The sequence below is a fragment of the Lampetra planeri genome, chromosome 32 (assembly GCF_965212315.1).
Source record: "Lampetra planeri chromosome 32, kcLamPlan1.2.h2, whole genome shotgun sequence".
Lineage (NCBI taxonomy): Eukaryota > Metazoa > Chordata > Hyperoartia > Petromyzontiformes > Petromyzontidae > Lampetra > Lampetra planeri.
Genome location: NC_136138.1, coordinates 4,327,076 through 4,352,860, shown reverse-complemented (window position 1 = coordinate 4,352,860; position 25,785 = coordinate 4,327,076). Strand labels below are relative to the sequence as shown.

General features: G+C 48.8%; 1 protein-coding gene across 2 annotated transcripts in view; it reads left to right on the top strand.

The window, feature by feature from the left end:
- The window catches only part of NUP210 (nucleoporin 210), a 41,941-nt gene extending 16,403 nt beyond the window's left edge, over window positions 1–25,538 (top strand). Inside the window, exons 13-40 of one of the 2 annotated variants that reach the window (XM_078609528.1) lie at window positions 464–662; window positions 1,959–2,104; window positions 2,654–2,875; window positions 3,483–3,656; window positions 4,148–4,349; window positions 4,938–5,044; window positions 5,607–5,711; window positions 6,150–6,251; window positions 7,289–7,339; window positions 7,903–8,031; window positions 8,369–8,496; window positions 8,975–9,110; window positions 9,292–9,354; window positions 9,616–9,795; window positions 10,486–10,566; window positions 10,891–11,022; window positions 11,764–12,014; window positions 12,836–13,010; window positions 13,947–14,122; window positions 15,477–15,700; window positions 16,420–16,556; window positions 17,310–17,436; window positions 18,555–18,704; window positions 19,259–19,566; window positions 20,255–20,489; window positions 21,115–21,225; window positions 21,660–21,749; window positions 21,880–25,538. In XM_078609528.1, the coding sequence (XP_078465654.1) occupies window positions 464–662; window positions 1,959–2,104; window positions 2,654–2,875; window positions 3,483–3,656; window positions 4,148–4,349; window positions 4,938–5,044; window positions 5,607–5,711; window positions 6,150–6,251; window positions 7,289–7,339; window positions 7,903–8,031; window positions 8,369–8,496; window positions 8,975–9,110; window positions 9,292–9,354; window positions 9,616–9,795; window positions 10,486–10,566; window positions 10,891–11,022; window positions 11,764–12,014; window positions 12,836–13,010; window positions 13,947–14,122; window positions 15,477–15,700; window positions 16,420–16,556; window positions 17,310–17,436; window positions 18,555–18,704; window positions 19,259–19,566; window positions 20,255–20,489; window positions 21,115–21,225; window positions 21,660–21,749; window positions 21,880–21,998 (4,260 nt within the window). In that variant the 3' untranslated portion in view covers window positions 21,999–25,538. The remainder of the gene's footprint in view (window positions 1–463; window positions 663–1,958; window positions 2,105–2,653; window positions 2,876–3,482; window positions 3,657–4,147; window positions 4,350–4,937; window positions 5,045–5,606; window positions 5,712–6,149; window positions 6,252–7,288; window positions 7,340–7,902; window positions 8,032–8,368; window positions 8,497–8,974; window positions 9,111–9,291; window positions 9,355–9,615; window positions 9,796–10,485; window positions 10,567–10,890; window positions 11,023–11,763; window positions 12,015–12,835; window positions 13,011–13,946; window positions 14,123–15,476; window positions 15,701–16,419; window positions 16,557–17,309; window positions 17,437–18,554; window positions 18,705–19,258; window positions 19,567–20,254; window positions 20,490–21,114; window positions 21,226–21,659; window positions 21,750–21,879) is intronic. The other variant, XM_078609530.1, reaches the window with a different exon arrangement.
- Window positions 25,539–25,785: the final 247 nt, after the last annotated feature.

Sequence of the window (25,785 nt, the reverse complement as noted above, 5' to 3'; positions counted from 1 at the left end):
TTGTTATGCAAGTCCAAGTCGAGTCGCAAGTCATCAAATTCATGACTCGAGTCTGACTCGAGTCCAAGTCACATGACTCGAGTCCACATCTCATAGGTGGGACAAAGTCATTGTTATGCAAGTCCAAGTCGAGTCGCAAGTCATCAAATTCATGACTCGAGTCTGACTCGAGTCCAAGTCACATGACTCGAGTCCACATCTCATAGGTGGGACAAAGTCATTGTTATGCAAGTCCAAGTCGAGTCGCAAGTCATCAAATCCATGACTCGAGTCTGACTCGAGTCCAAGTCACATGACTCGAGTCCACACCTCTGCTGTGCGCATCACAAGTTGAAATTAGTTCCGTTATGCATTCATCAAATTGTGCATTTGAGAGCCTTATTTACAATGTATGTAAAGTGTAACCATTCTATCAACGAAGAGTTAGGTGACTCACAGGTATATATCTGTGGCACTCTGCAAGGTGCGCATGCTGGAGGTGGTCCACTTGGCGTTTGGGCGCTCGAAGCTGGAGGCGCGCGTGGGCGCGGTTCTAGAGCTGCCGGTACGCGCCAGCGGCTTGGTGGACCCGGCCACACGCCAGACCATGATGTTCTCCGACTGCTCGCAGATGCACTTCATCACCGACCTCGCCAACACGGCCGTATTTCAGGTCCTCGAGGGTAAGCGCCTGCTACCAGCTTCCATGCATGCCGACACGTGTGGGGAACAGGGCCTGGGCGCGACACAGGGTAAACAATTGTCTCTAGACACACGCGAGAGCCCATTAATACACAGTGTACAGTGGAACCTCGGTATACGTCGTTAATTCGTTCCAGAAGGTAGGACTTATACCGAAAATGACGTATACCAAACGAATTTTTCCCATAAGAAATAAAGGGAAAAGAAATAATCCGTTCCAGAGGAAAATAAATTATATTTTATATGGCATATTATACATTAATGGGGTTGTATAAAATAATTTAGACGCTAATTACTAAAATGCATACAGAAGCCACGTGACCGCGCTGCTGCCAGCTGCGCTGGTCACGTGGCGTGCCTCAACCCCGCACGTCGCACGTGCCTCGACTCGGGGCTCCACCTTCCTTGGGGGCAGCCCCCCACGCCCCCCGCCCCTCTCCCCCACGCCCCCCGCCCCTCTCCCCCACGCCCCCCGCCCCTCTCCCCCACGCCCCCCGCCCCTCTCCCCCATGGCCCCCGCCCCTCTCCTCACGCCACCCCCGCCCCTTTCGCTTTGTTTCAGTCGTGAACGGGGTATACGCGCGCGTACTGTATGCGGTGACTCATCCCGACCCATATAAGTTCAAGCAAGACATCGTATCCCAAGACATTTTTTTCTCTCGAAAAAACACGACGTATACCAAATTCGACGTATTCCAAAGCGGTCGTATACCGAGGTTCCACTGTATCTCTGTTTTGTAATTTGGCCTTAATTTTATTGCGACTGAGCTATTGGCAGCGTGACATGAGACGAGAGGTGTCCACTTGAATATCTCACAAAGCAGTGCAACGCTACGTGTTGCAGAATAGCCAACGCAAACGGATATCACTTGAGCTACCTCCTATGATCACTTCAAGTGACCACTCGTCTACATATGAGAGTAGTGTTTGTTGCATGCCAATAAAAGCAATAATATAACTGTCAGAGCTGGAATTTATCTGAATTAAGTAAAAAAACTAAATTTTAGTGATGTTTTTTTTTTGTGATTGGGCAAAGCTCACTCCACTTGTTGAGAAGCCTGTTTACTCACAGGCAGCCACCTGGATTTGAGTCGGCTCGGCGATCTGATCTCTGAACCACCTCGTCATCTCGACACACTTTGTATCTTGCTGCATTACAGCTTCTGAGATCTGACGGGATTGGGTGCATTCCGGGTGATTTGGTCTTGGTGCCTTCGGTCACGTTCATCCTCCAAAGTTGTTGGCTGAGCACACGTCTACTCGTTTCCCCTTCCCAGGAAACCTGCCTCCGGGTAATGGCTCTTGCATGACAGTGCGTGTGCGTGCCCTCTCGGCTGGACACACGACCATCAGCATCTCCTACACGCACGGCACCACTCATCTCCACGACTCCATCACCATCGCCGCTTACTTGCCGCTGAAGGTGAGCTGCCCCCTTCCAATTGACAATCGCCAACTTGACTGATGCCCGTTTTGAGGTGTAAGCAAATTTTTATGATAATGGTGGGAGAAGTGGTGGCACAATGGTTCATGTACTGCACTACGGACTCGATGACCCGAGTTTGATTTATGGCTGTGGCTGCCATCAATGGCTAGTGATATCAGAATCGGTCCTAGATGCCTTGCACTTCATAAACCCACACTGAACAGCATGGTAAAGTATGGTTAAACATCCCATATAACCGACATGGCATGGGGGAGCCTTTAAACCAGATTGGATTTACAAATATAGATTTGAAGCTTTCGTGACTGCAGGAATCCATACTCTTTGGTTCTTTCTTTATACCTACGTGACTTTACCGAAATAACCAAAGAGTATGGATTTACAAAGTCTGGAATTTATTATTATTTTTCATCATAATAAAATGTCCCTTTTTTTTAGGTATTCATGTCGTAGCCATGATAACCTTAAGATGACCGATATTGCGTAAAACAAAACTTTTTTCCCGGGGCTGTCCCCCTCCTACCCCAGGTGGTGGACCCGATCTCCGTGGCCCTAGTCACTCTGGGGGCCTCCAAGGAGGTGGTGTTTGAGGGCGGGCCCCGGCCCTGGGTGCTGGAGCCATCCAAGTTCTATGCGCGACTGGACGCTCAGAACGAGGACCTTGTCACGAAGCACGCGCTGGGCCACGGCGAGCAGAAGTGGCACCAGCGCCACACCTTCAGAGTGTTGTGCACCGCGCTCGGAGAACAGGTGGGGCTGGTGACGGCAACTGTTGTTGAAGGGCAAATGCACTGCCAAATTGGTGCCAGGCTCATGGTTAATTGGGAATCCTTTGCAAATGCTCTGCTCTAATGAAACATTGTTGTGACAGATATTAAGGTTTTAAAGTTACAGTCAGGCACACTATGATAGAAATTTGCATTCTGATTCCAATTTAATATATTCTTAATGTTGGGAAGGGAACATTTTACTTACCAAGTGCCAAATTGGACTTTCAGATGCCTTTTTGCGGGCGATACATTAACATACGCCTTAACGTGAAAATAATGTGCGTTTTGGCCGAGTATAGATAGGCTCCTGTGTAATGACAGAATTGACAATGAAATTAGAAACACAGCACTGCTAGGTCGAAAATATTGTGGCTGTAGGTCGTAGTGTAGCTTCATCTTTACAGGATAATACCGTTCGTCTTTTGGAAATAAAGCAGCGGGCCCACGTGCTGCAAGTTCTCCACCCCTGCTTACATTCACCCCTAGTCAATTACACTGCTTCACTCAAACTCAACTCTGACTGCAGACGATCATCGTTTACCAAGTTACCCCCTCCCTGTGTGCCCCCTGACGCTCGCCGCATGCAGGCACTCACGCTGACGGTGGGGAACCACGAGAGTGCATCTAACCCGCTGCCCGCGGAGGAGTGGACGCACACGCGCTTTGTGTGCGCGCGCCCCGCTTCACTCAGCCTGACGCCCGTTTACTTGCCCACGTCCACAGGCCGTCCATGCCCACTCACCCAGCAGAAGCGGCAGCTGGTGAGTTCTTCCTTCCTGTGTATGATTGTTGTTGTTTTGCATCACAGTCTGGAGCAGTCATCTTCCAGCCATCTGCACTGTTGACTTCCTTCCGGCTGTTCAAATCCAGGTTCAAGAGCTTCCTCTATCTGTCTGCCTAAGGCTGACTGCTTTTGTCAGTGAAATGATGCACACTGTTTTGTCCACCGTCTTGAGTTGCAATTGCATCTAGACATTATAACAATCCATTAAGTTGCATTTGCTATCACGGTTGTTTGAACTGCAAATAGATGGTAGGAGGCCCTGAGAGGCAGGCCCTAGAAAATGTCGGAGGGTAAGGAATTACAAGGAAACCTGAGAGGAAGATTAGAGGGCCTTAGAAGAAAAGTAGAGAGTGGGGGAAAAATTATTTTGGATGAGTATGGTTACCAGGTCCGCCCTGCTACAGGTGGGAAACAGTAACGGATGATTATAATGATGTTTGCAATTGCTGCCTCCGCCTCCTCCACTAGGTGCCCATGTCCAATCACCGCGACGCGCAGCTGCTGCTGGTGGCGCTGGACCAGCAGGGCGAGCACTTTGACAACTTCAGCTCGCTGGCGGTGGAGTGGTTCTCCTCGGACGAGAACCTTGCCTCCTTTCCCGAGTCCTCCACGTTGCTCCATTTCCATGAGGACCAGCAGCAGCACGGCACTGGCCACGCCCTCGCATACAGTGAGGCCCGCACCACGGGCCGTGGGGCCACCCTTTCTCCCGGCTTTGAGGCCTCTTTGTTGGGCAGCATGGGACGCCCTCTCGATTCCCATGCAGTTGCAATATAGTCATAGTTTAGTCAAGTCTTAGTTTGTATATTTTGTTCCTCTCTTAGTCTAACCGACTAAAGTAGTCGAACGTATAGACCACTGTTAGTTATTAAATGTTGGTGTGAGGGGCGTGCATTCCCCCCCCCCCCAGCTAATCGGTGAACTCAGTGCTTCTATAAACATACATAGCCAATTGTGTGTTTGGTATTCCTCAGTGCATTGCAATCTAACAATGTTACTACATGATCTTAGTCTAGGTCTTCTGTCAAACTAGTTATTTTTGTTTCGTCATAGTCACGTTTTGGTAATTGGTGAGTAATCATAGTCATGATGCTGGATGATTATCGTCCACTGTTCCCTTTTTCGATGCAAAAGTCCCTTCTGTATACTTGAGAGCTTGCACACTTTAATCACATCCACACGGGAGAGGGTTTTGGCTTTGACGCGGTGGCAGCAACGAGCTGATGCGAGTGGACGTTCACGAGTCTCGTCTCCACAGGTGTGCAGCGAGTGACTACCCACCGTAAGAAAGGGACCGTCACCATCAAGGTCTCCGCCAGCACGTACTCGGACCACCTCCTGCGGGAGACCCTCGCTCGGAAAGAGGTCGGCTGCTCGCACAGAAAAAATACATGAAACTTACGGCGCCTCCTTTCACAGCTGTTGAATTTAACCGTGCCTTGGAAAACTACACGCGTGGCTCTCGATAGGGGTTGTCTGTGTAGTCTTGTGACTTTGGTGGTGTTTATCGCTGGGCACTTAACGACTCATCCATTCACCGATGAACTTCAATTGTTCTGCTCAAGATGCTATGCTTTGCGTTTTTAGGCATTTAGGATTTTTACAAACCCACTTGTAAATGTTACCTTAAAGTTCATGGAATAAGCAAGGCATAACAGACTACTTAAGAGACAGAAAATATTTCTTAACCAGAAACTCATAACAATTATTCAGATTCTGTGGTTTTTGGAGAATATTTACATGCCTACTTGTTTATTAACAATGATATGTATTTAGTGGAGTTTATCAATATCTTCGTCTTTTTTGTACTTATTTATTGTGGTGTGTATCGTTAAGCGCTTTGTGGGCCGTTTGTCCTGAACGTCGCTATATTGCACACACACGTGTGTGACGCGTGTTAACGTAAACGCGCGTGCGCGACCCGCAGGACCTAACACTGCCGATCGTCTCGGCCTCCATCGAGCTGCTCCTCGTGGAGGACGTCAGCATCTCCCCGAACAACCTCACCATCTTCAACCATCCTGAAGCCAAGGTGGAGTCCAGTCTCATGGCACTCCTTGTCTGTAATCTCCTGCCTATAGCTGGGACGATTAGTCAGTTGGTTCACTTGATTACTCGACTCGCGATGAGCCTTTGACACTTCAAGATCAAGATGTCGTCGTGGCCACAGCCGTTAATGCCATCTCATCTCGGCAAAGTTTCTACCCTCTGCCAGTTCCCGCAGCTGCCGTACAGTAAACAAGATCTGCCCTGACAGCATCATACTACCATCTGGTCTTAGGTCTTCCTCTTGGTCGCTGGATATGTAGACACTACTTTAATGTCTGTCTTGGCAATTGACCCTCATGCATCCTGCATGCATGTCCCACCGACACTTTGCTCAGCCTAAAAGTGGACCTAGCCTTGCACAAGCGCTGCGGTGATTTTGGCGAATGGCAGCTGTTGTTGTGTGCGACTCGTCCCCTCTTAGGTGACACTAACGCTGAGCGAAGGTTCGGGGTTCTTTCACGTCAACGCCAGCGGCAACGACGTCATGCAGATAAATCACCAGGATGTCAACAACGCTGTGCAGGTGTGTGTAAGGCTGACCGCTATCAGTTCGCTTTGTGACATTTCACTGTTGTGTGCAAGGACTTTGTTGGTCTCTGTTGCCAGAGACTTTTGCTCAGTGAAGTTTCACCTGGGAATAAATAAATATGCAACACCCACAAACTTTCATTAAAAAATACTTTAAGGTCAGAAGCATAATTACAGTGCTGTAGTGATGTCACAAAAATAATTTTATGGCGCAATTGACGTCACTACAACATTCAAACCTGTGTCAGAGAGCCCAGGACACACGGAACCTAGGTGGGGGGGGGGGTGGCCCGTGCTCCCCAAAAGATCCGATCGAAATCCCAAATTTCGATTATTGGGGTTTATTAGTAATATATCGGCATTTTGCGACCTCCACTGCCACTGTGTAGCATATTATTATGTGCCAGGGACTCTGAGTCCATAATTGGCAATAAGTAACGGCAAAGCAGTCATAAGTGACTCGCATAGTTGTGCCCCAGTTGCGTACACAGTACACGACTGCCAATCACACACGGTTGGAATTCGACCCTCGATCGATGGCTGCGCCATCGCCGCACATGCGTCGAATAAAAAGCAAGGGACAAGTCCTTACTTACTAACAACTCCTGTCATTTTTCATTTCTGGAGGGGTTGCCCCCCCCCCTACCTGAAAATCCTGGCTCCGCCATTGAGTGTGTGTCTTGTGAGATAATATCTATTTGTTATCTGAGTTCATCTTCAACTAAAGGTCAGGGATTGATTGACTACTTCAGTTTGAAAGAATGTCTTAATCTACTGAACTATTAAATCTCTGTTTGCACTGGATACCACATGCCTCCCTGTGTCAAGTCTGGCTCCCATTATCTTCAGAGTCCATATTCTCTTCTCAAGAACTCATGTTCCTCACATTCCAAACTTTCATCGGATCCATCCCTTGCCGCGCGTGTGCACCGCTGCTGTTGATCTCATGCCGGCGCTAAGGCAACGGCGAGCGCTGTTTTCGCTGCTTCTCGGTGTCGCCCATGCCACCACCCCTCACCTTGTCGACTGCAGGTGTGTGATGTGTGCTCAGTGGTGTACCAGAGAGCCCAGGGCGAGCTGGAGGTGAGGGTGTGCGCTGCCCGGCAATGCACGCCACCACGGGGGTTTCCGCTCGATAGCACCCCTGCTCTCACGCCCGAGTGTTGGGATAGCACCTCTGTTTAACCACACATTTATTGAGACGTCACAGGTGGACGGTGTGGAGTTTTTTTGGGGGGGGGGGATTCCTCCAGCGCACATCTGTATGGTACTGCATTGTGTATCCTTCACCCATCATCCAACCTTATGTGGTGGGGCTGTTGATGAACATATATGATGGGTGAAGCGATGCATACATTCATTTTAGGGAGCCTAAAATGATTAGTTTACCTAAAATAGTTCCTCACGGCTAACGTACCCTGGGCCACTTATCTAACTTCGCCCACACAGTGGTTTCTGTCAATGGATGGTGCTGTCCCCTGCTGGTGCAGGGAGAGGCCAGTGTTTGTTTTTGTGTTGCCCATTCGGCTTTATTCAGACCTTACTCCCTCTCGTTGCCTCCCCCCCCTCCCAAGCCCTACCCTTTGCTGATGGCCCTCTCTCATCTCACTTTACCCCTCCCCATTTTTCCCGTTTGCCGATGCCAGGTGGTGCCCCTACAGCCCGGCACTCTGTCCCTGCTGGTGCTCGACCTGTGCCTGGCTTTGCCGTCGTCCGCCCGTGCCGAGGTCCGAGTCTCCAACATTCAAGAGCTCCTCATCGACGTCCTCGACAAGGTGCCGCCATGATGACCAAGAAGATCTATCGCAGTTGCTCATTACTTGGTGTTAATGTAACATCGACAGATTTATCCATCACTGCAAACATCATAACCATACTAATCGGGTTCTAGAGGGGGAATATTCAAAACCTGACAATACTGGATTTACAATTGTAGCACACTCGGTCACTTGTGTGAATGTAAGGGCCTCTTGTAGTGACAGAAGTGACTGGAGTATGTGTTGATGTGTGAACCCGCCAAAGAAGTCCTACTCGGCCATCAGTAAGGAGGTCCATTGTTATTGTTGCTTCGTGAGCCACTGTCGATGTGTTGCCTTTGCTCGGCACGGGAAGGTGGAGATCGGCAAGGCGGTTCGTGCATACGTGCGGGTCCTGGATCACCAGCGGAAGCCCTTCCTGTCCCAGTTTCTCCGTCACATGGGGCTCAAGCTGACTTCTGCCTCGAACATCCTGAATTTGGAGTGAGCAAAAACACACACACACACGCATGCACAAACGCCCTTTCCTGCTGCAATCTTGTTTGAATCCCACGATTCCACTGTTAAATCTCAATTCCCTTTGATAGGATTGTGCACGCACCCACGCAGGTGTAGAAGCACAAGATTGAAACAAAGACCCTCCTTATAGCCTGAACAGACTGTTCGGGCAAGTCCTGTTAGCGAGCACATATGAAGGCCGGCACAACACATGAGGGGTGGGTGGCCAGCACCACGCTTGACCGCCTTTGTCTCTCCAGTGGTGATGTTTATACACTACACCGGGTGCTTATTTGAGGCTGACTCGACCTAGGGGAGGCCCATGACCGGTTCAGATAATTGTCAATGGTATTGGCCGTGAGCGGGAATCGAACTCGGGTCGCCGGGTCCGTAGTGCAGCGCGCTAACCGCTACACTACTGCTCCCCAAGATTGAGATGTTTTTGCACTGACCTCACCCCCAGACCCTTGCTGGAGGCCCCTGATGACGTGTCGGCGGCGTACCTGGTACATGGGCTGACGGTCGGGCAGACCACGCTCACCGCATCGGCTCGGGATCGCACTGGCCGCAAGATCAACGCCATGCCCAGGGAGATACAGGTAAGGGGCGCTCATTACACCTGTGGTACCTTGTCCCCACTGGTCCGGCACCCGTTTGTCTCTACCTCTAAACGCAGCCTCCGCCCTGCTTCTTTAAGTGCCCTAATAGTGAACCACCCATGCCGACAGTAGTGCGACATTGAGCGTCTTTTAAGTATGTTCTGTGTTTGTGACTGCACAGGTGTTTCCTCCGTTCAAGCTGTCCCCACGCAAGCTGGTGCTGCTGATTGGAGCCAAGATGCAGGTGAGGAGGTTTCGCAGGATACCGCCACAGGGCACAAACTCGACTTTATTCAAGTCAAGGCTTGAGGTTACATTTGGAATTGAAACACTCAGCTCCTGAGAGCAATATTTTTATACTCTATAATATGAAGGCTTTAAATTGAGACTACAGAGTAAATGAGATGGTGGAGCTTCTGACGGCAAGGGTGGTATAATTACACTACCTTCAGTCTCGGGTTGCTGATGAAATTGTGCCACCTTCTCCGCTACTCGTCTCGTGCAGGTGATGTCAGAGGGTGGACCCCAACCTCAGTCAAACCTGGTGTTCAGACTGGAGAACGGCACAGTGGCGCGCGTTGGCTCGGCAGGCCATGTCACGGCGGTGACCTTGGGCACCACGCGCTTGCTCGGCTCCATCCAGGCCACCGATCCCGACATGCGGAAGGTTGTCGTCTTCTCACAGGTACGCCCCGCTGTGCCGGGACCCAGCCCCGAACGGTGGTGCCTGTGGCCTCGTGTTAAAGTGTCTGCGCCCCATACAAGCGGTGATGGGTGCTCGTTGCCACTGCTGGTCCTGAAGATGTTGGTGACAAGTCGTACGAGGTCATTCTGTCCTTAGCACAACCACCGTTTACTTCCCACAAAGGCACGCTTGTTTTATCGACCCTGGAGGAATGTTGAGTTCAGTTGTGAAATTATTTGAGTCTTTCAAATGTGAGATACCTGCTCTGTCGCAACACCGACATAGCCGAGCCGAGTGTGTGATAATCTCTCTCAATGCATACATTGAACTCGAGCCATAATTAAACATTTACAGTTTTAAGAACCACAGTGGCTGACCATGTTTTGCTACACACCTTCATCAAGTGTACAGCAGTAATTTAACAGTGTCTTGATTTGCATAAACGGTCCTTGTCCGAAGCAATGTGGAATTTTCTCCACGGTCTCAGGATCAGCGACAAGAGATGAGTACCAGCCAATGGTTATTTACACACTTACATTTTACTTGTTGAGAATCCCTTGGCATGCACGTCTTCACAGTTGAGAGCTGCGTTGTTGTTTTTTTACCCCAGGACCGTTTCTCTTTAATCGGAGGGTGGAGTTAAAGAATTAATATGTTCTCCTGTCACCTGGGTACTGTCTTCCACTGCAGGACGCAGTTGACGTGGAGGTGGTTCCCCTGCGCGGTGTGCGCATCCACGTGCCGCTCACTCGCATCATGACCGGCTCACTGGTGAGTGGGCTCCCACTTTAGTCGTGCAGCGTGGGGGCATCATGATACTCTATTTTGCATACCTCGTGTTGAAAAGTGAAGGAGTGTCCTTGTTTATTTCCTCGGCTGGTATACCTCGTGCTGATAAGCGGAGGGGTTTGCTTGGTTGTAATGTTGGGTGCTTCAGCTACTGTTGCTAGCACTACGTGGTTTCTTGAAGCCATTACAACGTATAGCAAATGAAGATGCTTGATTGTTACCCACATGATTAGTTGAATCTAACATTAGGCAGCATTGCATGTTTAAGTTTGGTTGCTTCCTGCGACTGTCCCTCGCCACCCGCAGATGCCGGTGTACGTGACGGGGCTGGGGAGCGGGCAGACCCCCTTCTCGTTCGGCAGCATCCGTCCAGCATTCACCTTCCACTGGAGCGTCAGCAAGCGCGACGTGCTGGAACTACGTGGCCGCCACTCGGAGGTATAAGAGTACGCGAGACTGCGCATACATGGGAGCACACCAGACCGTGTGATCACAAGAGTACACTGGAAATTGTGTACAGAAGAGCAGACGATCATAAGAATAATGATAATAAATATTTAGCCTTGGAATGCACCGCACATTTTTCATTCCACTCGAAGGCTCTTGGGACTGCAGACAAGTAGGAAGACAGCAGCCAGGTGATGAACTGGCACTAACAGTTGCCCAAACTCTGCGGTCCTCTATCAAGATGTTTGTAGCAAATTAATGATGGTTTACACGTGATTGAAACACAATACGTGCTGCCATTGTGAAATTGTTCGCAGAAGACTGAACTGCATTTCAGAGGTCACCAGTTCATTCTCCCGATACGGCAGTTTAAGCAATGGTGTAAGTTTCTTAAATCGCCCTTCCGCCTCTCCACTCAGCAGTGTCAATGGGTTCACCGCAGTTAGTCAATTGGCAAATCGCGTGTGGTGGGGTAAATTGTAGGTACTCCCACTTCTTCAAAGACCTCTGACCAATGTGGAAGAGTATTTCCAATACCCTCTAGCGCTCTCTAAAGCTCTCTATAGCTGGGTGGACAGAGGTGGGGGCAGTATTTATAAAAATGTCAATTGTTTCAACTCCCTTCTCCCTATAGCACTCCCTTTAGTGGAGGCCTTCCACCAGCATTGGTGTGAGCGGCCAATTGCAGGGCTGCACCTTTACCTTTTGCGCCTTTTGCCTGCGTGCGTGCAGGCATCGCTGCAGCTGTCGGAACGGCACAGCTTCTCGCTGGTTCTGCGGGGCCGCGCCCAGGGCCGCGTCGTACTCAAGGTGACTGTGAGGGCCACAGACCCCAAGGCTGGCCAGTTTGAGGGCGGCATCCGGGAGCTGACGGACGAGGTGCAGATCCAGGTGTTTGAGAAGCTGGAGATCACAAACCCGGAGGGTGACACGCGCCAGCTGCTCCTGTCTCCAAAGGCCACGTTCCCCCTGCACACCAACAGGCATGTGTCTGATCGTCGCCGCTCTCCGTCACTGCGGCAGACGTTAACGTGGGCTTGTGTGATCGTTAGAATGCTTGTTTGTACATATGATGATAAAAATAATAAAAATACTGTGGACAGTCCTTTGAAATTAGACCATTAAAAATAAGCTAGGCCAGCGAGCGACTGTGGTGTAAAATATACAAAGATGCAGACTTCTAGTTTGGACAGGTGAAAATTACTTAGACCAACATTACCATCCGTGGCCTTGCACTGCCATGTGTGAGGAGCAAGACGTAGAGGGAGTCCATGAAAAATGAAGCTGGACTTGTTTTGATTGCATTTATTTACCCGGGAAAGCCTCAGTGGGTCTCAACTTTTTCAGGAAGGTTCTGCCAAGTTTCCATAGCAGGAGACAACAATTTATGTGCTTATCCAAATCGAGAAATTTACAACTGATTTTTCTAATTGGTAAAAATATGGTTTATGCTGTCTGCACACAATGGCCTACACATTTTTCGAATAACATCACGTGATCGCTAACTTCTAGTGTGAAGCAGACGGCGCATAGTATTTTATGATTAATGCACCTACAGTATTAACGAGGTGGGCTTGCCGGATTCGAACAAGCGATGAATGCGCTACCGCTGGGCCACATCACATCTTGGCGGTCGCCATGATCACAGAAAGGAGTGAAAGACGTTGCTTAAGCTTTATCGTCAGCCGCCATGTGACAACCGAATGAAAAGAAGAGAGAGAGAAACCTCCCTGCCTGTGCCCGCCCCCCACTCTCCTGCTAACTTGTCCGCTCACACTGCCGCCTCTGCCCCATTTGCCCAAAGGGACGCGGTGTCTCGCGTGAGCTACCGCGTGCTGGACTGCCCCCTGGGCGGGTCCGTCGTTTCGGTGGACGAGCAGGGACTCGTCACGGCGTGCGCTGCGACCGGCGTCGCCATCGTCGCCGCCACCGCCCAGGAGCCCTTCGGCCTCAACCAGACGGCGGTCATCGGTGTACGGGTGCGTGTGTGTGGGGGCCTTGTTGCCGGCAAGCCATCAGTGGAAGAAGTCGGCTGTTGTGCTGCGTATATCCAATCCGAGTAGAGTGCAGCTTGAATTTACAAAGCACATATTATTGACGGCATCTAAAGATTCCATATAGTGGGGAGGACATTCATTTGGGAAACAAGAGAAAGAGGATTGATTTAAAAAAATTGTTTTGAAACGAGTGTGGTATATACACATTCACAAATAACACGAAACTTCAAACAAGAATGAGAGTCGAACAAGAGTGATAGAACAGGAGGGTCCTGCCATGATATTGCAGGGTGGGGCGATAATTGCTGCTATGTATGATCTGAAATGATTCATTTGTGGGTAATTTCTTCAAATATTGGTCATGATGCCGGCACACAATAGCTGACTATTGCAAATTACGTCATGGGATCTTTAATGCCCACGAGGAAGCACACGACACGTAGTATATTTGTAGTTCGTACACCCGCAGTGATAACCGGGGCATTCGCTGGATTAAAACCGTGAACCTCTGCAACATTGCGGCGAGCGGGCTGCCACTGGGCCATGGCACCACCCCGATAACAACATTCAGATAAGAGGGGAACAGTACATACACAACAGACAATACAAAGAGTTGGACAAAACGGTACAAACGAGACTACATATTGAACGGATTCATGACTATTCTTTGGGTCTTTCGGTAAAGTCTTTGAACCTATCTACGTGACTTTACCAAAAGACTTTACTGAAAGACCCAAAGAATATGTAGTCACGAAAGCTTTAAATCAGGATTCATGACTCTGAATTGTGACCTGAAATCACGTCAGGATCGAGGGGGTGGTTGAAATCATCCCACACCTCCTGGTTTGACTCATCTCTGGAGTCGACCGGTCTTTATTGTTGCCGGGTGGCACACGGGTTGCTTCCGTTGTGCCACAGGTGGCGGCGGTGGCATATGTGCGCGTGAGCGTGGCGCTGCCGCTCTACACGCTGGGCCGCGAGCCACTGCCGTACTTCCCGCTCGGGGCCTCGTTGGCGCTCGTCGCTCACCTGCACGACAACACGGGGCAGGTGTTCCACTCGGCCAGCCTCGCGCTACGCTACACCCTCAACAGGTGAGCAGCCCGCTATAGTCAACAACAGCTGCTAAGCAGGGGAGAGGTTTCCGCCCAGTACCTACAAACCCGATCGGGGGTCAACTTGACCCGCTATACCTCGAAATCAGCGGTCCCCAACCTTTTTGGCACCAGGGACCGGTTTAGTGTAAGACAATTTTTTCACGGACCGGGGTGGGAGGGGGGGTTCATCATTGGGTCTTTCCCCCTTTTTTTACTCATTGTGGCTAGGGGTTAGAGCTTGTGGGCTTACCAAATCTGTGACTGAGACAAGTGCGCAGTGCGGGAAAGAGGCGCGAACGGAAGTGGTAAATAAAATAACGGGCGGGCCACGCGCGGACCCGCCGCTCACCTCCTGCTGTGCGGCCCGGTTCCTAACAGGCCACGGCCTCGGAGTTGGGGACCCCTGCTCTATATTGATAAAATCAAAAATAATTGATTCAAACGAAATTTTAGTTGACATTAGCCAAGCTATAATGGGCTCCATGTTTGGGATGTGAGGACTCCACATGTATGGTTCCTAGAGGCAGACATTGCATTGGTGAGCATTGGTGACTACTGTACTGAGGAGTCAGAATTATGACAAACTAGTCCACAACAATATATCACTGCTGCTGTTAATTGGTCACATTTGCTCAAATTATATTGGCAATCTAATACAAGATAACCATAATGCACTTCTGCAGGAACTGCTGATGGGTTTTTTGCTTGTGCACAAATGGTTGTGTTTTTTAAACTTCTATTCTTAGATGTTTAGCTTTTCTCTTCATTTAAAGATTTGGTAATAATTTATTCATAGTGTGTACAACTTGATGCTCCAATATCTCACTTATTTTTCATGATCCACTTGCTTTCTTCTCAAGAGGTGATTGAATCGAGCATTTTGAAAGCGATGGCTCCGTGTCTTACAGAAGAGGAGAGTGTTAAACGATATATACAGTTAAACCTTGGATCGCGAGCATAATTCGTTCCGGAAACGTGTTTATAATCCAAAGCACTCGTATATCAGTTGTGATCACGTGATGCTCGGTACACAAAGCGTATACACGTACTACTCATATTGCAAGACCTCGCTCGTTTATCAAATTAATATTTATTTAAAATGTTTGCTCGTCTTGCAAAACACTCGCAGACCAAGTTACTCTCAATCCAAGGTTTTACTGTATCAGTGGGAGACGTGTGGAGGCTTTGAATTTAAATGTTGTTGTCTGTATGGTTTCTGCCTGTTATTTTAGTGGGGTGTCTGTAAATGGATCGCCCTGTAGACGTGTCCACTTTCGAGCGTGATGCTCTTCGCACACACGCCTCGCGTACACGCGTGTGTGCATGCTCTCGTGCTTGCGCGTGTGCTCAGAGACGACCTGGCGCAGGTGCGGCCCGGCTCGGCTAACAACACATTCGTGGCGGCGGTGGGCGGCTTGGGCTCCACCGTTCTCTCGGTGTGGGACCCTGACATCCCCGGCCTGGCCGACTTCCTGCCCCTGCCCGTGGGTCACGCCATCGGGCCCGCCGATGGCCTGGCGGACGTCTCGCTTGGCGACGTCATTTGCTTGTCGACGGCTCTCACGGCCCAGGACGGTGAGTTGCTTCTTCCATCTTTCGGCATCAACGACCCCTCCCATCGCCACGGTGGTTACTGCCTTTCCCCCGTGGATGCTCTGATGTCCATATAGGCCGATTCGGGACATGCCGCCCTTCCCACACACCGCAGAGCCGAATGTGTGTTCTGCCGGTGAGGGTGGGTAGGTATTAAAGTTCCCATTTTTGAAAGTGACTTAAGAAGGAGCTCTGACTCCATATATCTGGGGATCTTCTGACGTAGGGTGAGGTGCGCGTGAGCTATAATAGCCTAAACACACACATTAGCTCCGACTATCAGCTCTCTACACCCTGGTTTTAATCACCAGCGGCTGAAATCTGTATCCGAACTCAAGATCTCAGCTGAGCCGGCTCAGTATCTCTGATGTGGATTTAGCTCTTGGAGCCACCTGGAGCTGATTTCTTAGCTCGACTTGTGAGGAGAGTGGAGTATGGCAGGACAAAGTGGCCTGCTTTGGTGTTCTTGATGGCACCGTGGCTTGCTACGTCAAAGCCAAGGGACTTAAGAAATAGGTCAATGGGAAGAAGTGTGAACCGGAGCGATGAGATCAATTCACGTGCAGAAGAGAGATGATTTGTAGCATGACAGAACCCTGAGGGATGGCTGCGGCATGGGTGTAATCCTTCACTCCGCATTCTATGTACAATGGATGATGATGACGATGATGAAAGATGTGCGATTTTTGTACCTTGTGCAGGCTCCTCTGGTGTGTGGAGTTCTTCGGATGAGTTGCTTCTCTTCGTGGACGCGCACACCGGAGTTGCAGTCGCTAAGGACGTTGGGACGGTCCACATTTACTACGAGATCACAGGCCTCATAAAGACCTACATCGAGGCAAGCACCACCTTGGACATGTACACACATTTTTCGTTATTTTAGTGTTCAGAGAAACATTCTCATGCCAACAAATATGCACAGTCGCAAAATCCTCAGTGTGTTTCGATTTGTCACTAGAGCCGGTGACACTTTTGGGTTTTCCTTGCAGCAACATTGTGTCATAGCAATGAATGTTGGTCACATCTAGCGACTGTCTGGAATGAGGACACGATGCAGATTTATTAGCAATTCCAATTATGTATGAAGATTATGTAACCGTTAGCTTTTTTACTACCTGGTAAATTGTCAAGTGACATTTGACAACTTCAGAATATCTGTAGAGCAACTTTTAGGTTCATTTGGCGACTCCGTTTGAAGAAATTGGAAATACTGCCCTCATTGTTCAGCCAAGGGAGGGTGCTGCTACTGTGCTGCTGTGTCAGTTGTCTGGAACTCTCTTCCATTGCATATCTACACTGCGGACTTTAGATAGATCTCTGTTTATGTCCACACTGAAGACTTTCCTCTTCTCCTCTACCTATGCCTGATCGTCTCCATCAATTCTTGTGTCTCCAGTCCTACCCCCACAGAACAGACACCTGCTTCCATTAGTATGCCCCTGTCTCACGAATTCACAACGCACGTCTCTCCTTGGTGTACAGCATTGCGAGATGCAGTCACTTTCAGATGCATTATACATCTCAACTGTATTGTATACACACCCAATAAATCAATAAATGCCTCACTGCCCCCCCCTCGCCCCCACTCCAGGTTGTGGTACAGCCCTTGAAAAAAATCAGGGCTACGTACTTGGGCGCCATAGCTCTAACCAACTGGCCCAAGACGGAGGGGGTCAGGGTGACTGTCACGCTGGGGTCAGGAGGAAGCAACATGAAAGGTAACAAAATGAATCCTTTTGATTATTATTATCAGTCCCAACACTCATTCAATGTTTGGAAAAATACATATAAGGAGAAATATATATCTTCTTGGTTCTTTCGGTAAAGTCACGTAGAAGGGAAATAATAAAATAATAAAAATTAAACATCATATGATTTTATAATGTTTAATTTTATTTATTTTATTATATCCCTTCTACGTGACTTTACCGAAAGAACCAAGAAGATGAATCCCTGCAGTCACGAAAGCTTTAAATCGAAAAGAGAAATATATAACTGCAAAATTCCGTAATTAAATATTATTGATATTCTTAGTTTTTTTCGGTAAAGTCACGTAGGTAAAAAAATTAAAATTAATGAAAGTAAAATAAAATAAAAATCACGACGTTTCGGAGGCAACACAAGCTTCCGTCTTCAGGTGGAACCGTCACAGCACGATAGCTGTATCAAGTGATTTTTATTTTACTTTTATTTATTTTAAAAAATTTTACCTACGTGACTTTACCGAAAAAACCTAAGAATATGAATCCTTGCAGTCACGAAAGCTTCAAATCTGGAATAAATATTATTGGTTATTGCTCTTTTTCTCCCACTTGTCAGCATCATGTCATCACAATACAAAGACATTTGTATGCACTAATACCACCCCATGTTAAAGGCCGGTCTCTGGAATTACTTCCAAGGCTCGTAAATTACTTGTTTACTACATCAGATGGTGCATCTACTCGCGTGTCCTGTATGACGAAGCAGTCAAACCAAACTTTTTAGTTTTAGTCCCCAGAGCTAAAATTTGCCAAAAAAAGTAAAAACTAAATTATTTTATGATGCTGATCGGTGACTAAGACCATCAGTCAGCTGCTCTACATAACCGACTTTAATAGTGGATAGCTGGAACTCGGATCCTAACCCAGGATCTAGGCAGTGCTGGCTCAAGCATCTCTGATGCAGCCCTTATGAACTCCCTGAGCCACCTGGCCCCACCCAGGCCCTCAACTGAGGCCCACGCAACTCTTTCTAAGTCTACCTTTCTACCTACCCCCACCTCTCTATGGCCCTGCGGCTGGCTACCTCCGAGTGCTGAACGCAGAGTGTTTCCGTGTTTGTTTCTGACCTACAGGCCAGTGCAGTGCCAGCCAGCTACAGGCCATGCACGTCCTACCCTTGGCCAGCAACCTCCAGTGTCACACGCAGTTCAGCAACCCCGAGGTGACGCACGTCACAACGCATGCGGCGTTCAGCGTCTCGCCCGCGTTCGACGTCGCCAACGGTGAGGCCCCGGGGCGTCGGTATGCACCTGTAGCACACGTATGACGAGACACGTGCGTGACAGAAACATGGACACCACATAAATGTGATGCACACACACACACACGTGTTTATCACATGGGTGGACGTGGCACACACATGTCCGCAGGAAAACACGGGAGATTGTACTGGCAAATGCCAATGGAAATTGTCGTCCTGTCAATGTGTGCATTAGATTCTAAATGCTTGTTAAAAGTTAGAGGCTGCACTCCTGTAATCTAACACGTGGACTTGGGCAGTGAACACGGCTCGGAGGAATGAAGGCCAGTGGTCGAGTATAGCAACCAAGTGGCAACCATTGGAGGGAACACGCTCGAAAGAACGACCATGATTGGACCGTGAGAGATGGGGTGGCACCTTAACAGGGCCTTCATCCAGCAGCGAATGGATTGTGGCTGATGATGAGGATAATGTATCTAGATATCCATATCATCGTACATCACATTGCTATGCAAAGACGAGCGTGTAATGACGGGGGAGGCTCTTGGGGTTAAACAAACGCACCGCGCACCGCAGGGCACTACACGTGCGACGTCTCGCCGTTGCCGCTCGCCGACGCCGGGCGGCAGAAGTCTCTGAGCGTCGCCACCACAAGCGTGCACGTCTGGGCGACCGTGCGCGAAGCTTCCTGCGGCGGCGACGGCGTGGGCTGCGATGGCGGCAACGACGGCGGGGGCGGCGTGACCGCCCACGGCACCGCCGTGGCCGTGGTGCCGTTCTTGCCTGCGTTCTACGTGGAGCCGCGGGAGGTGGTACTCTCCGGGCGACATGCGGCAGCGATGTTCACTGTGCACGCCACCGAGGAGGCGCTGCGCTACCTGGAGGTGATGCCGGAGCGTCGCGACAAGACGTGTGCTCGACACGCCGGTGCTGTGTGTGTGCGTGTGGTTTGTGTTGTTAGGCTGGAAAACCCTGGAGCAGTTTCAACTTCAACAGTCTCATTGGGAGAGTAAAGGCTGTTGAACAAATGCTGATGTGTATTCAAACGGTATTGTGCACGAACTATCAGCATAAAACAGCAGTGTTGCATAAAGAGTCTCGAGGCTTTCCTGGAAATTGGCTCGTCGTGCGCTGTGCTCGGTCGATTATCACGTCGCAGGATTGTGAGAAATGCCGATAACGTGAGGAAGCCTTCATCCAACAGTGGATTGATCATGACTGATGATCTCTTTCTTACGACTTATGTAGAGCAACCATAAGAGATTTAGTGGGAAGTGTGTAGTCATTCGATTGCTTTCTCTGAGAATTGGTAATTTCAGCTACACTCACCCACTTACCCACTCACCCACTCACCCATGTTTGGAGCAATACAAAGTTATATAGTCCCTGGTTTGGAGTTTGTAGCCTTAGTTGCACACAAATGGTGACTGAACATCGATCATCAATTTCCCAGTCAGAAAAGCGACATTTGAAGCTGATGATGACGAATGTAAACAAAGCTGACAGGTGGAAAGATATTCTATTCAGCGGTGCTTGGCTTAACTACTTCTTTGTGTTGGTACCGTGCCCTAGGTGAGCAGCAACAAGCCGTTTGTGCTGGTGCAGCGCAGCAGCCTGGGTGGCAACTGGGTGCAATTCTCAGTGCAGCTGACGGACGACAGCACCGCCCTGCGTCACGTCAACGGGGAGGAGGCGGCAGGGCCGATGTCCGAGGCTGTCCCCGTGGTCTCCGTGAGCTGCTCTGCCACGGGGCAGCAGCAGGAGCTGCATGTTCACCTTGCGGTCGCCGGTGACGCCGCGGCATCGTGTGAGCCCTCCACCGCAGCACCACACGTAGTTTAACCGGAATGTGAGTTTCCGATTGGTCGTCTGACAATTTGAAAGAGCTGAGATGGAAGGTTTGTGTTGAAGCTATTGGTAACTGGCGTCTAAGTCTTGAGCATTCGTTATCGCAAAATCTTGTGGGTCTGGTCCATCACGAATGTGCGCTGATCACACGTAGTAAGCTGTTTGGAATAATACCGTTTTAAGTCCTTGGCAAAATGTTGAGGTTGCTGATGTTGAGGTTGTTGAGCAGACGTGGAAGACTGCTGTCAAAATCTACTAAAATATTAATTCTGTCACTTTACACGTTTTCTCCGAGTAGATTTGAAGACCGCTTTGCACCTCTGATTAGCACAGTTGGCTATGTACGGTGCAAAAGAAGTTCAACATACCGCTGTCAAAAACGATGACAAATAATGTAAACCTCCATGCTCAAATGAGCTTTGGCAAGTGCTCATCCCACGTGCAGCATTTCTCAAACTCTAGTCCTTGCAGCTCCACCACCTCATGCGCCATGCCACCGTTAATAGGTGCTCGCTAATGACATTCTTCCCAACAAGACTGTTGAGGCTATACGGGAGGTCTTTTTGTCTTTGTGTTTCCATCAGTGTCCAGTGAGCCTGCTCGTGAGGGCTCATTTCAGCACCTGATGAAGGGCCACCAGAACTTCCTGCTCATCCTCTTCCTCATCCTCTTGAGTTTTGCCCTCGCCATCATCGGTGAGATCGCAACGTGCAGACAATGGAGCTGCTCTGTGTGTTTGTCTCGTTTGTTTCTGGCGTTGCGTTCTGTTTTGCGGAGCTAGTGTGTGCATGAGTAAAGCTGGGAGTAACACTTCGTGCCTCCTGAATGTCGTTTTAAAGTTCAATTTGTGCACATTACACATTATATTAATGGATTAATGAATGTGGCAAAGTGTTCGCGACAGCTCCACAATCCCATGAATGTGGGTTCCATTTCCTGCTATGGGCAACATTGGTGGGAAGTGATACTCTCTCCACATCCTCTAATTCGACTCGACCTTAAATGAGTACCTGGTGCTGTGGTAACAGCAGCAGCAACACCACTCCCTTGTGCACCGTGCGAACCTTAATAGATGAAGTCTTTTAAGGCCGCAAGGGTGATGTTCGTCGTTTGTGTGTGTGTGTGTTAGTGTACTATTCAATAGTGGCACCGGGGCAGTCTGTGCAGCACCCGGCCTTCCTGCCACGTGGAGCGTCTCCTCTCCACAACAACTCCCCCGGTGAGTAACGGCACCAGCGGTTGTGCGAACCGCGAGCAATTCCATTCACATTAACAATGGGCGCATGTGCGAGGGCTTTGTGAGCGCGTGGGAGTTGGACGGCGGCGACTGATTGTGTGTGTCCACGCAGCCGCCCCTCTGTCGCCGTGGCGCCCCGATTCTCCCGAGAGCCCCGCCTCGCTTCGATCTAGCCCCAACAAGCGACTGTGGAGCACGGAGACTGCGGACTACCTGCACCGGCGTAGTTAACCAGGCGCTGGCCACGGGGCCGCCAGCCGCCGACCACGCACTGCATCACCGGGATGCCTCCTGCACGATCCGGCACAACTGCACTGTCCCCACCACCACCCCACGGCACCAGCCTCCTCCACCCACCCGATACCCAATGGCAGAGCCAGCACTCATCCACGGCACTCACACACAGGCACTTCGTGAGCTTTCCTCACTTAATGGTAATTGAATAGTGTTGTCTTTCTTTATGCGAGTCGCGATTAAGGCAATGCGAACATCGTAGACTGTGCTGGCCGGGCCGGTCATATATTTGCAACTGGGGGCTGCACTTCCAAAGGCACCGGGACTCTTAACTGCTACTCTCAGGTCACATGAGAGTTGGTCACATGGCCTGAAGGCTGGTCACATGGTGGACAGGAGTAAATGTGATAACGCGGAACGACCGATCCAGGTTATTCCCACATTGTTCCACCGAGTACCAACGTTCTACCGAAGGTCAGTATTTTCCCCTCTTATACGGAAAGTTACTGAAGTGTATATATTTTTTTTACTGAAAAAGAGAATTGAATAATAATTGAATAATGAATAATGTTGCGTATATAGCGTTTTCGAGCCATGCAACTGTTGCTTTGCGAGTGCTTTGTCTTGTTTAAGTAAAGTTAAATGCTTATCGAAATTGGCTTCCAACGATAATGCGGCCACATAAGTGTGCTTTGGTTTTCTTATGCATGCTATCTTATTATTGTTTTAAGATTGATCTTTCTTTTGAAGTGTATTTAATCAAACCTGTGAATTCGGCTTCACAGTACCATTCAGGTTGTAGGATTTGGAACTGTGACATTCATTGCAAAAAGAGCCTTACCTAGCGAACCGCTGGTGCCTCAATGCTATTGTTTAGCACAATTTTTTTTTTATTGCGTTCCACAGTGAGGCTTTCTTGGGTAAACATGTATAATAGTAAAAGCTATGAAGCGCAGGGTTCCATTAATACGGTGGCAATTTCGAAATAATACCATGTGGTTCTGCAGAATTTTTGTGCCACAGGTAGCCGGCAGCTGTTTTTGGAATAGTCGGGCATTTAGGCTTTTCTCCTTGTGTATCAGAAATCTCAACATAAATCGACTCTAGAATAAGCGTTGTACTCCCGCCTAGTACGACATGTTATAGCCACCAGGCATGTTACGATGCATCGAGTCATCAATTAGTACAAATTATGTTCATTCATCAAGCATTGGATCGATTACTTTTTGGGGTGATGAAATGATCCAGCGGTAGCGCACTTGCCACTTTTTGGTGAGGTTCCCAGTTCAAGCCCTGGTTGATACTCGGGTGTATTATAAATAAGCACCGGCTGCTTCACAGCGGATGTTAATCGACGTTATTTGAGAGGAGGCCATGTGTGCCAGCAGCACCATTCCAAATTTGCCAAATGAGAAAAATTACCTGCAAATTGTTCAATTGGCATTCAAAGCACCATCACATTAATATTCAACATAAACACTAAAAATTCTATACAATGAGAAAAATAGATTGTTTCTTCTTTTAAGTTATATGCAGATGATTTGCTAATGTTACATTTTGACTTACGGATTTAGAGCAAAAAACGCTTATATAGTGAAAATAATACACACGCGAATGTAAAAACTTTACGAAATAATCGATGCCAAAATCAAATGGCGGCCTCCGCTTATCAGTTAATGCCTGTGAACCACATGGTATAGAAACCTTGGAACCCCACTGCTTCTCTCCCGCTGGAGCCGAGACATGGCCCCGGTGAGTGAATCTGCAGGGATTGCGATGGGCACTGGACCACTCCTAAAGCTGCGCACTACGTAAGCAGCGAATGTGAAGGATTCTAAGTGGGAACTGGTGGGACGCTGGCCCCCTCGCAAAGAGCCATTTGCACGCGAGGGACCAGCTCTACCATAAAACACCCAGGGATGAACGTCAGCCTAGTCTGCTGTCTGGATCGGTGACTCGGAAATTGTTTCCCGCAGCCGGCATGCCACATCCAGTATGTGTAGCCACGTGCGGTTTAAAACCTCTCGCTACGGCTGTGGCTGCTTTTGTCACACGTCAGTCGATCAGTGACCCGGAAAATATTCAGTGGGAACTAAAGTTTTGCATAAACCAATCCAGGTATTCCTCGATTTACGAAAGGGATGCGTTCTTCAGAAAACACGCGGAAAATGATATTTCGTACAAAGGAATGGCTTTTTCCATTAGATAAAAATAATTAGGGATGTGTTTTGGACAGACATTTCAAATTCCTAACCAAAACATGTACACCTTTATCACTTTTCACAAAACAAAAATAATAAAGAACATACATTTTAAAACGATTGAATAATAATTTTAAACATAAATAACCTTTTCAGGGAACTCTCCAAAACATCTTCATGTTGGAAAGACTGAAAAGGTGATATTGAGGCGTTACTATTGCACTGTGGAGATACCGTGACGCTGTCGCGGATGAATGATGCATTCTCCCGGGTGCTTCTTGTTTGATCTCATGGCGCGTGCCAGGTGAAATTTCGTTTATGCGGAAATTCTATTTCGTTAATCGAAGTGTCCATAATTTGTCAATTGCGTGAACGCGAATTTTTGTAAACCGAATGTCTGTAAATCGAAGGATACCTGCCCCATGTTGAGGATTCAGAACGATTGTAGAGGTGACATTGTGTGTGTGTGTGTGTGCGCACTGTGCTTTAGTCAGAACTGATGACAGCCCTTGGATAAATGGGGCAGCCAAAAATGCCAACTCCCCGTGAGTCATGCCAGGTCCAATGATGTGGACCTGGCATGGCTAACAATACACTAGCCATCCCCACCCCCAGCTGTCTACACTGAGCCTTGGTTGGACTGTTGGTTGACAGCAGCCCTCGTGCATGTACGAGACTGTCACAGGGCTGTGAGAAATTCTGCTGTTCTGACATAACGTGTTGCAGCCAATCGGTAGCCCTAACCCCAAACCCTATACACCTAACTCGCAGGGGCTATTATAAAGAAATGTTAACATTGGCCATGGGGCTCTGTCATGTATTAAATGCGTTTAGTATTTGGCAACATAGCATTTACAGTGTACAGGGCAACATTTACGGTTTTAAATGGATAAAGTTTTTGTCATCACTTGGCGTTAAAATCGGCCTTGGATGCACGGTTACGTTAAACCCATCGCCACAACAATTGCTCATGAGCCCCACTGCCGATTGTGATTGATGCCAGCGGTATTTTTGACGACAGCGTTCATGATGATGAGCAATACAGGTGGCGAGCACTGTGTTATCGCCCACGGGCCTCAGATTTACTGTGAATTTGCAAGTATGATGCCGGGTCTAATCGTCACCTCGACAGGATCCCAGGGTGAGATGTACACCTGTTTGAGCTGCTCGCCACTCGTGTGTGTGTGTGGGGAAGTACGGAGTGTTGTTTGCTCAGGCACATTAGCCTATGTGATTCACCACTGTAAAAAAACGTTCATTTTTGGCAGCTGTTGTTATTCTTAGGTGATTGTTCTCGACTGTTGGGAGATGACTATTAAAGAGCTTTGGAATATCTGCTACAAATGTGGATTGTATATGCATAACATATGCCATTGCGAGTCACCTCGTACACCTGCCTCATTCAAACCGAATTCCGTTGAGCCGGCAAGACTGAATGAACGTCTTACCTTCATATGTAGAACTTCTTTTGCACCATACGTAGCCAACCGTGCTAATCACTTAAGACATAGCTTTTATTATGGAGTGCTCGTCACAGATTGGCTTTTTCATTCAATCTTAGGGCAGGTAACTTTCTTCTGCTG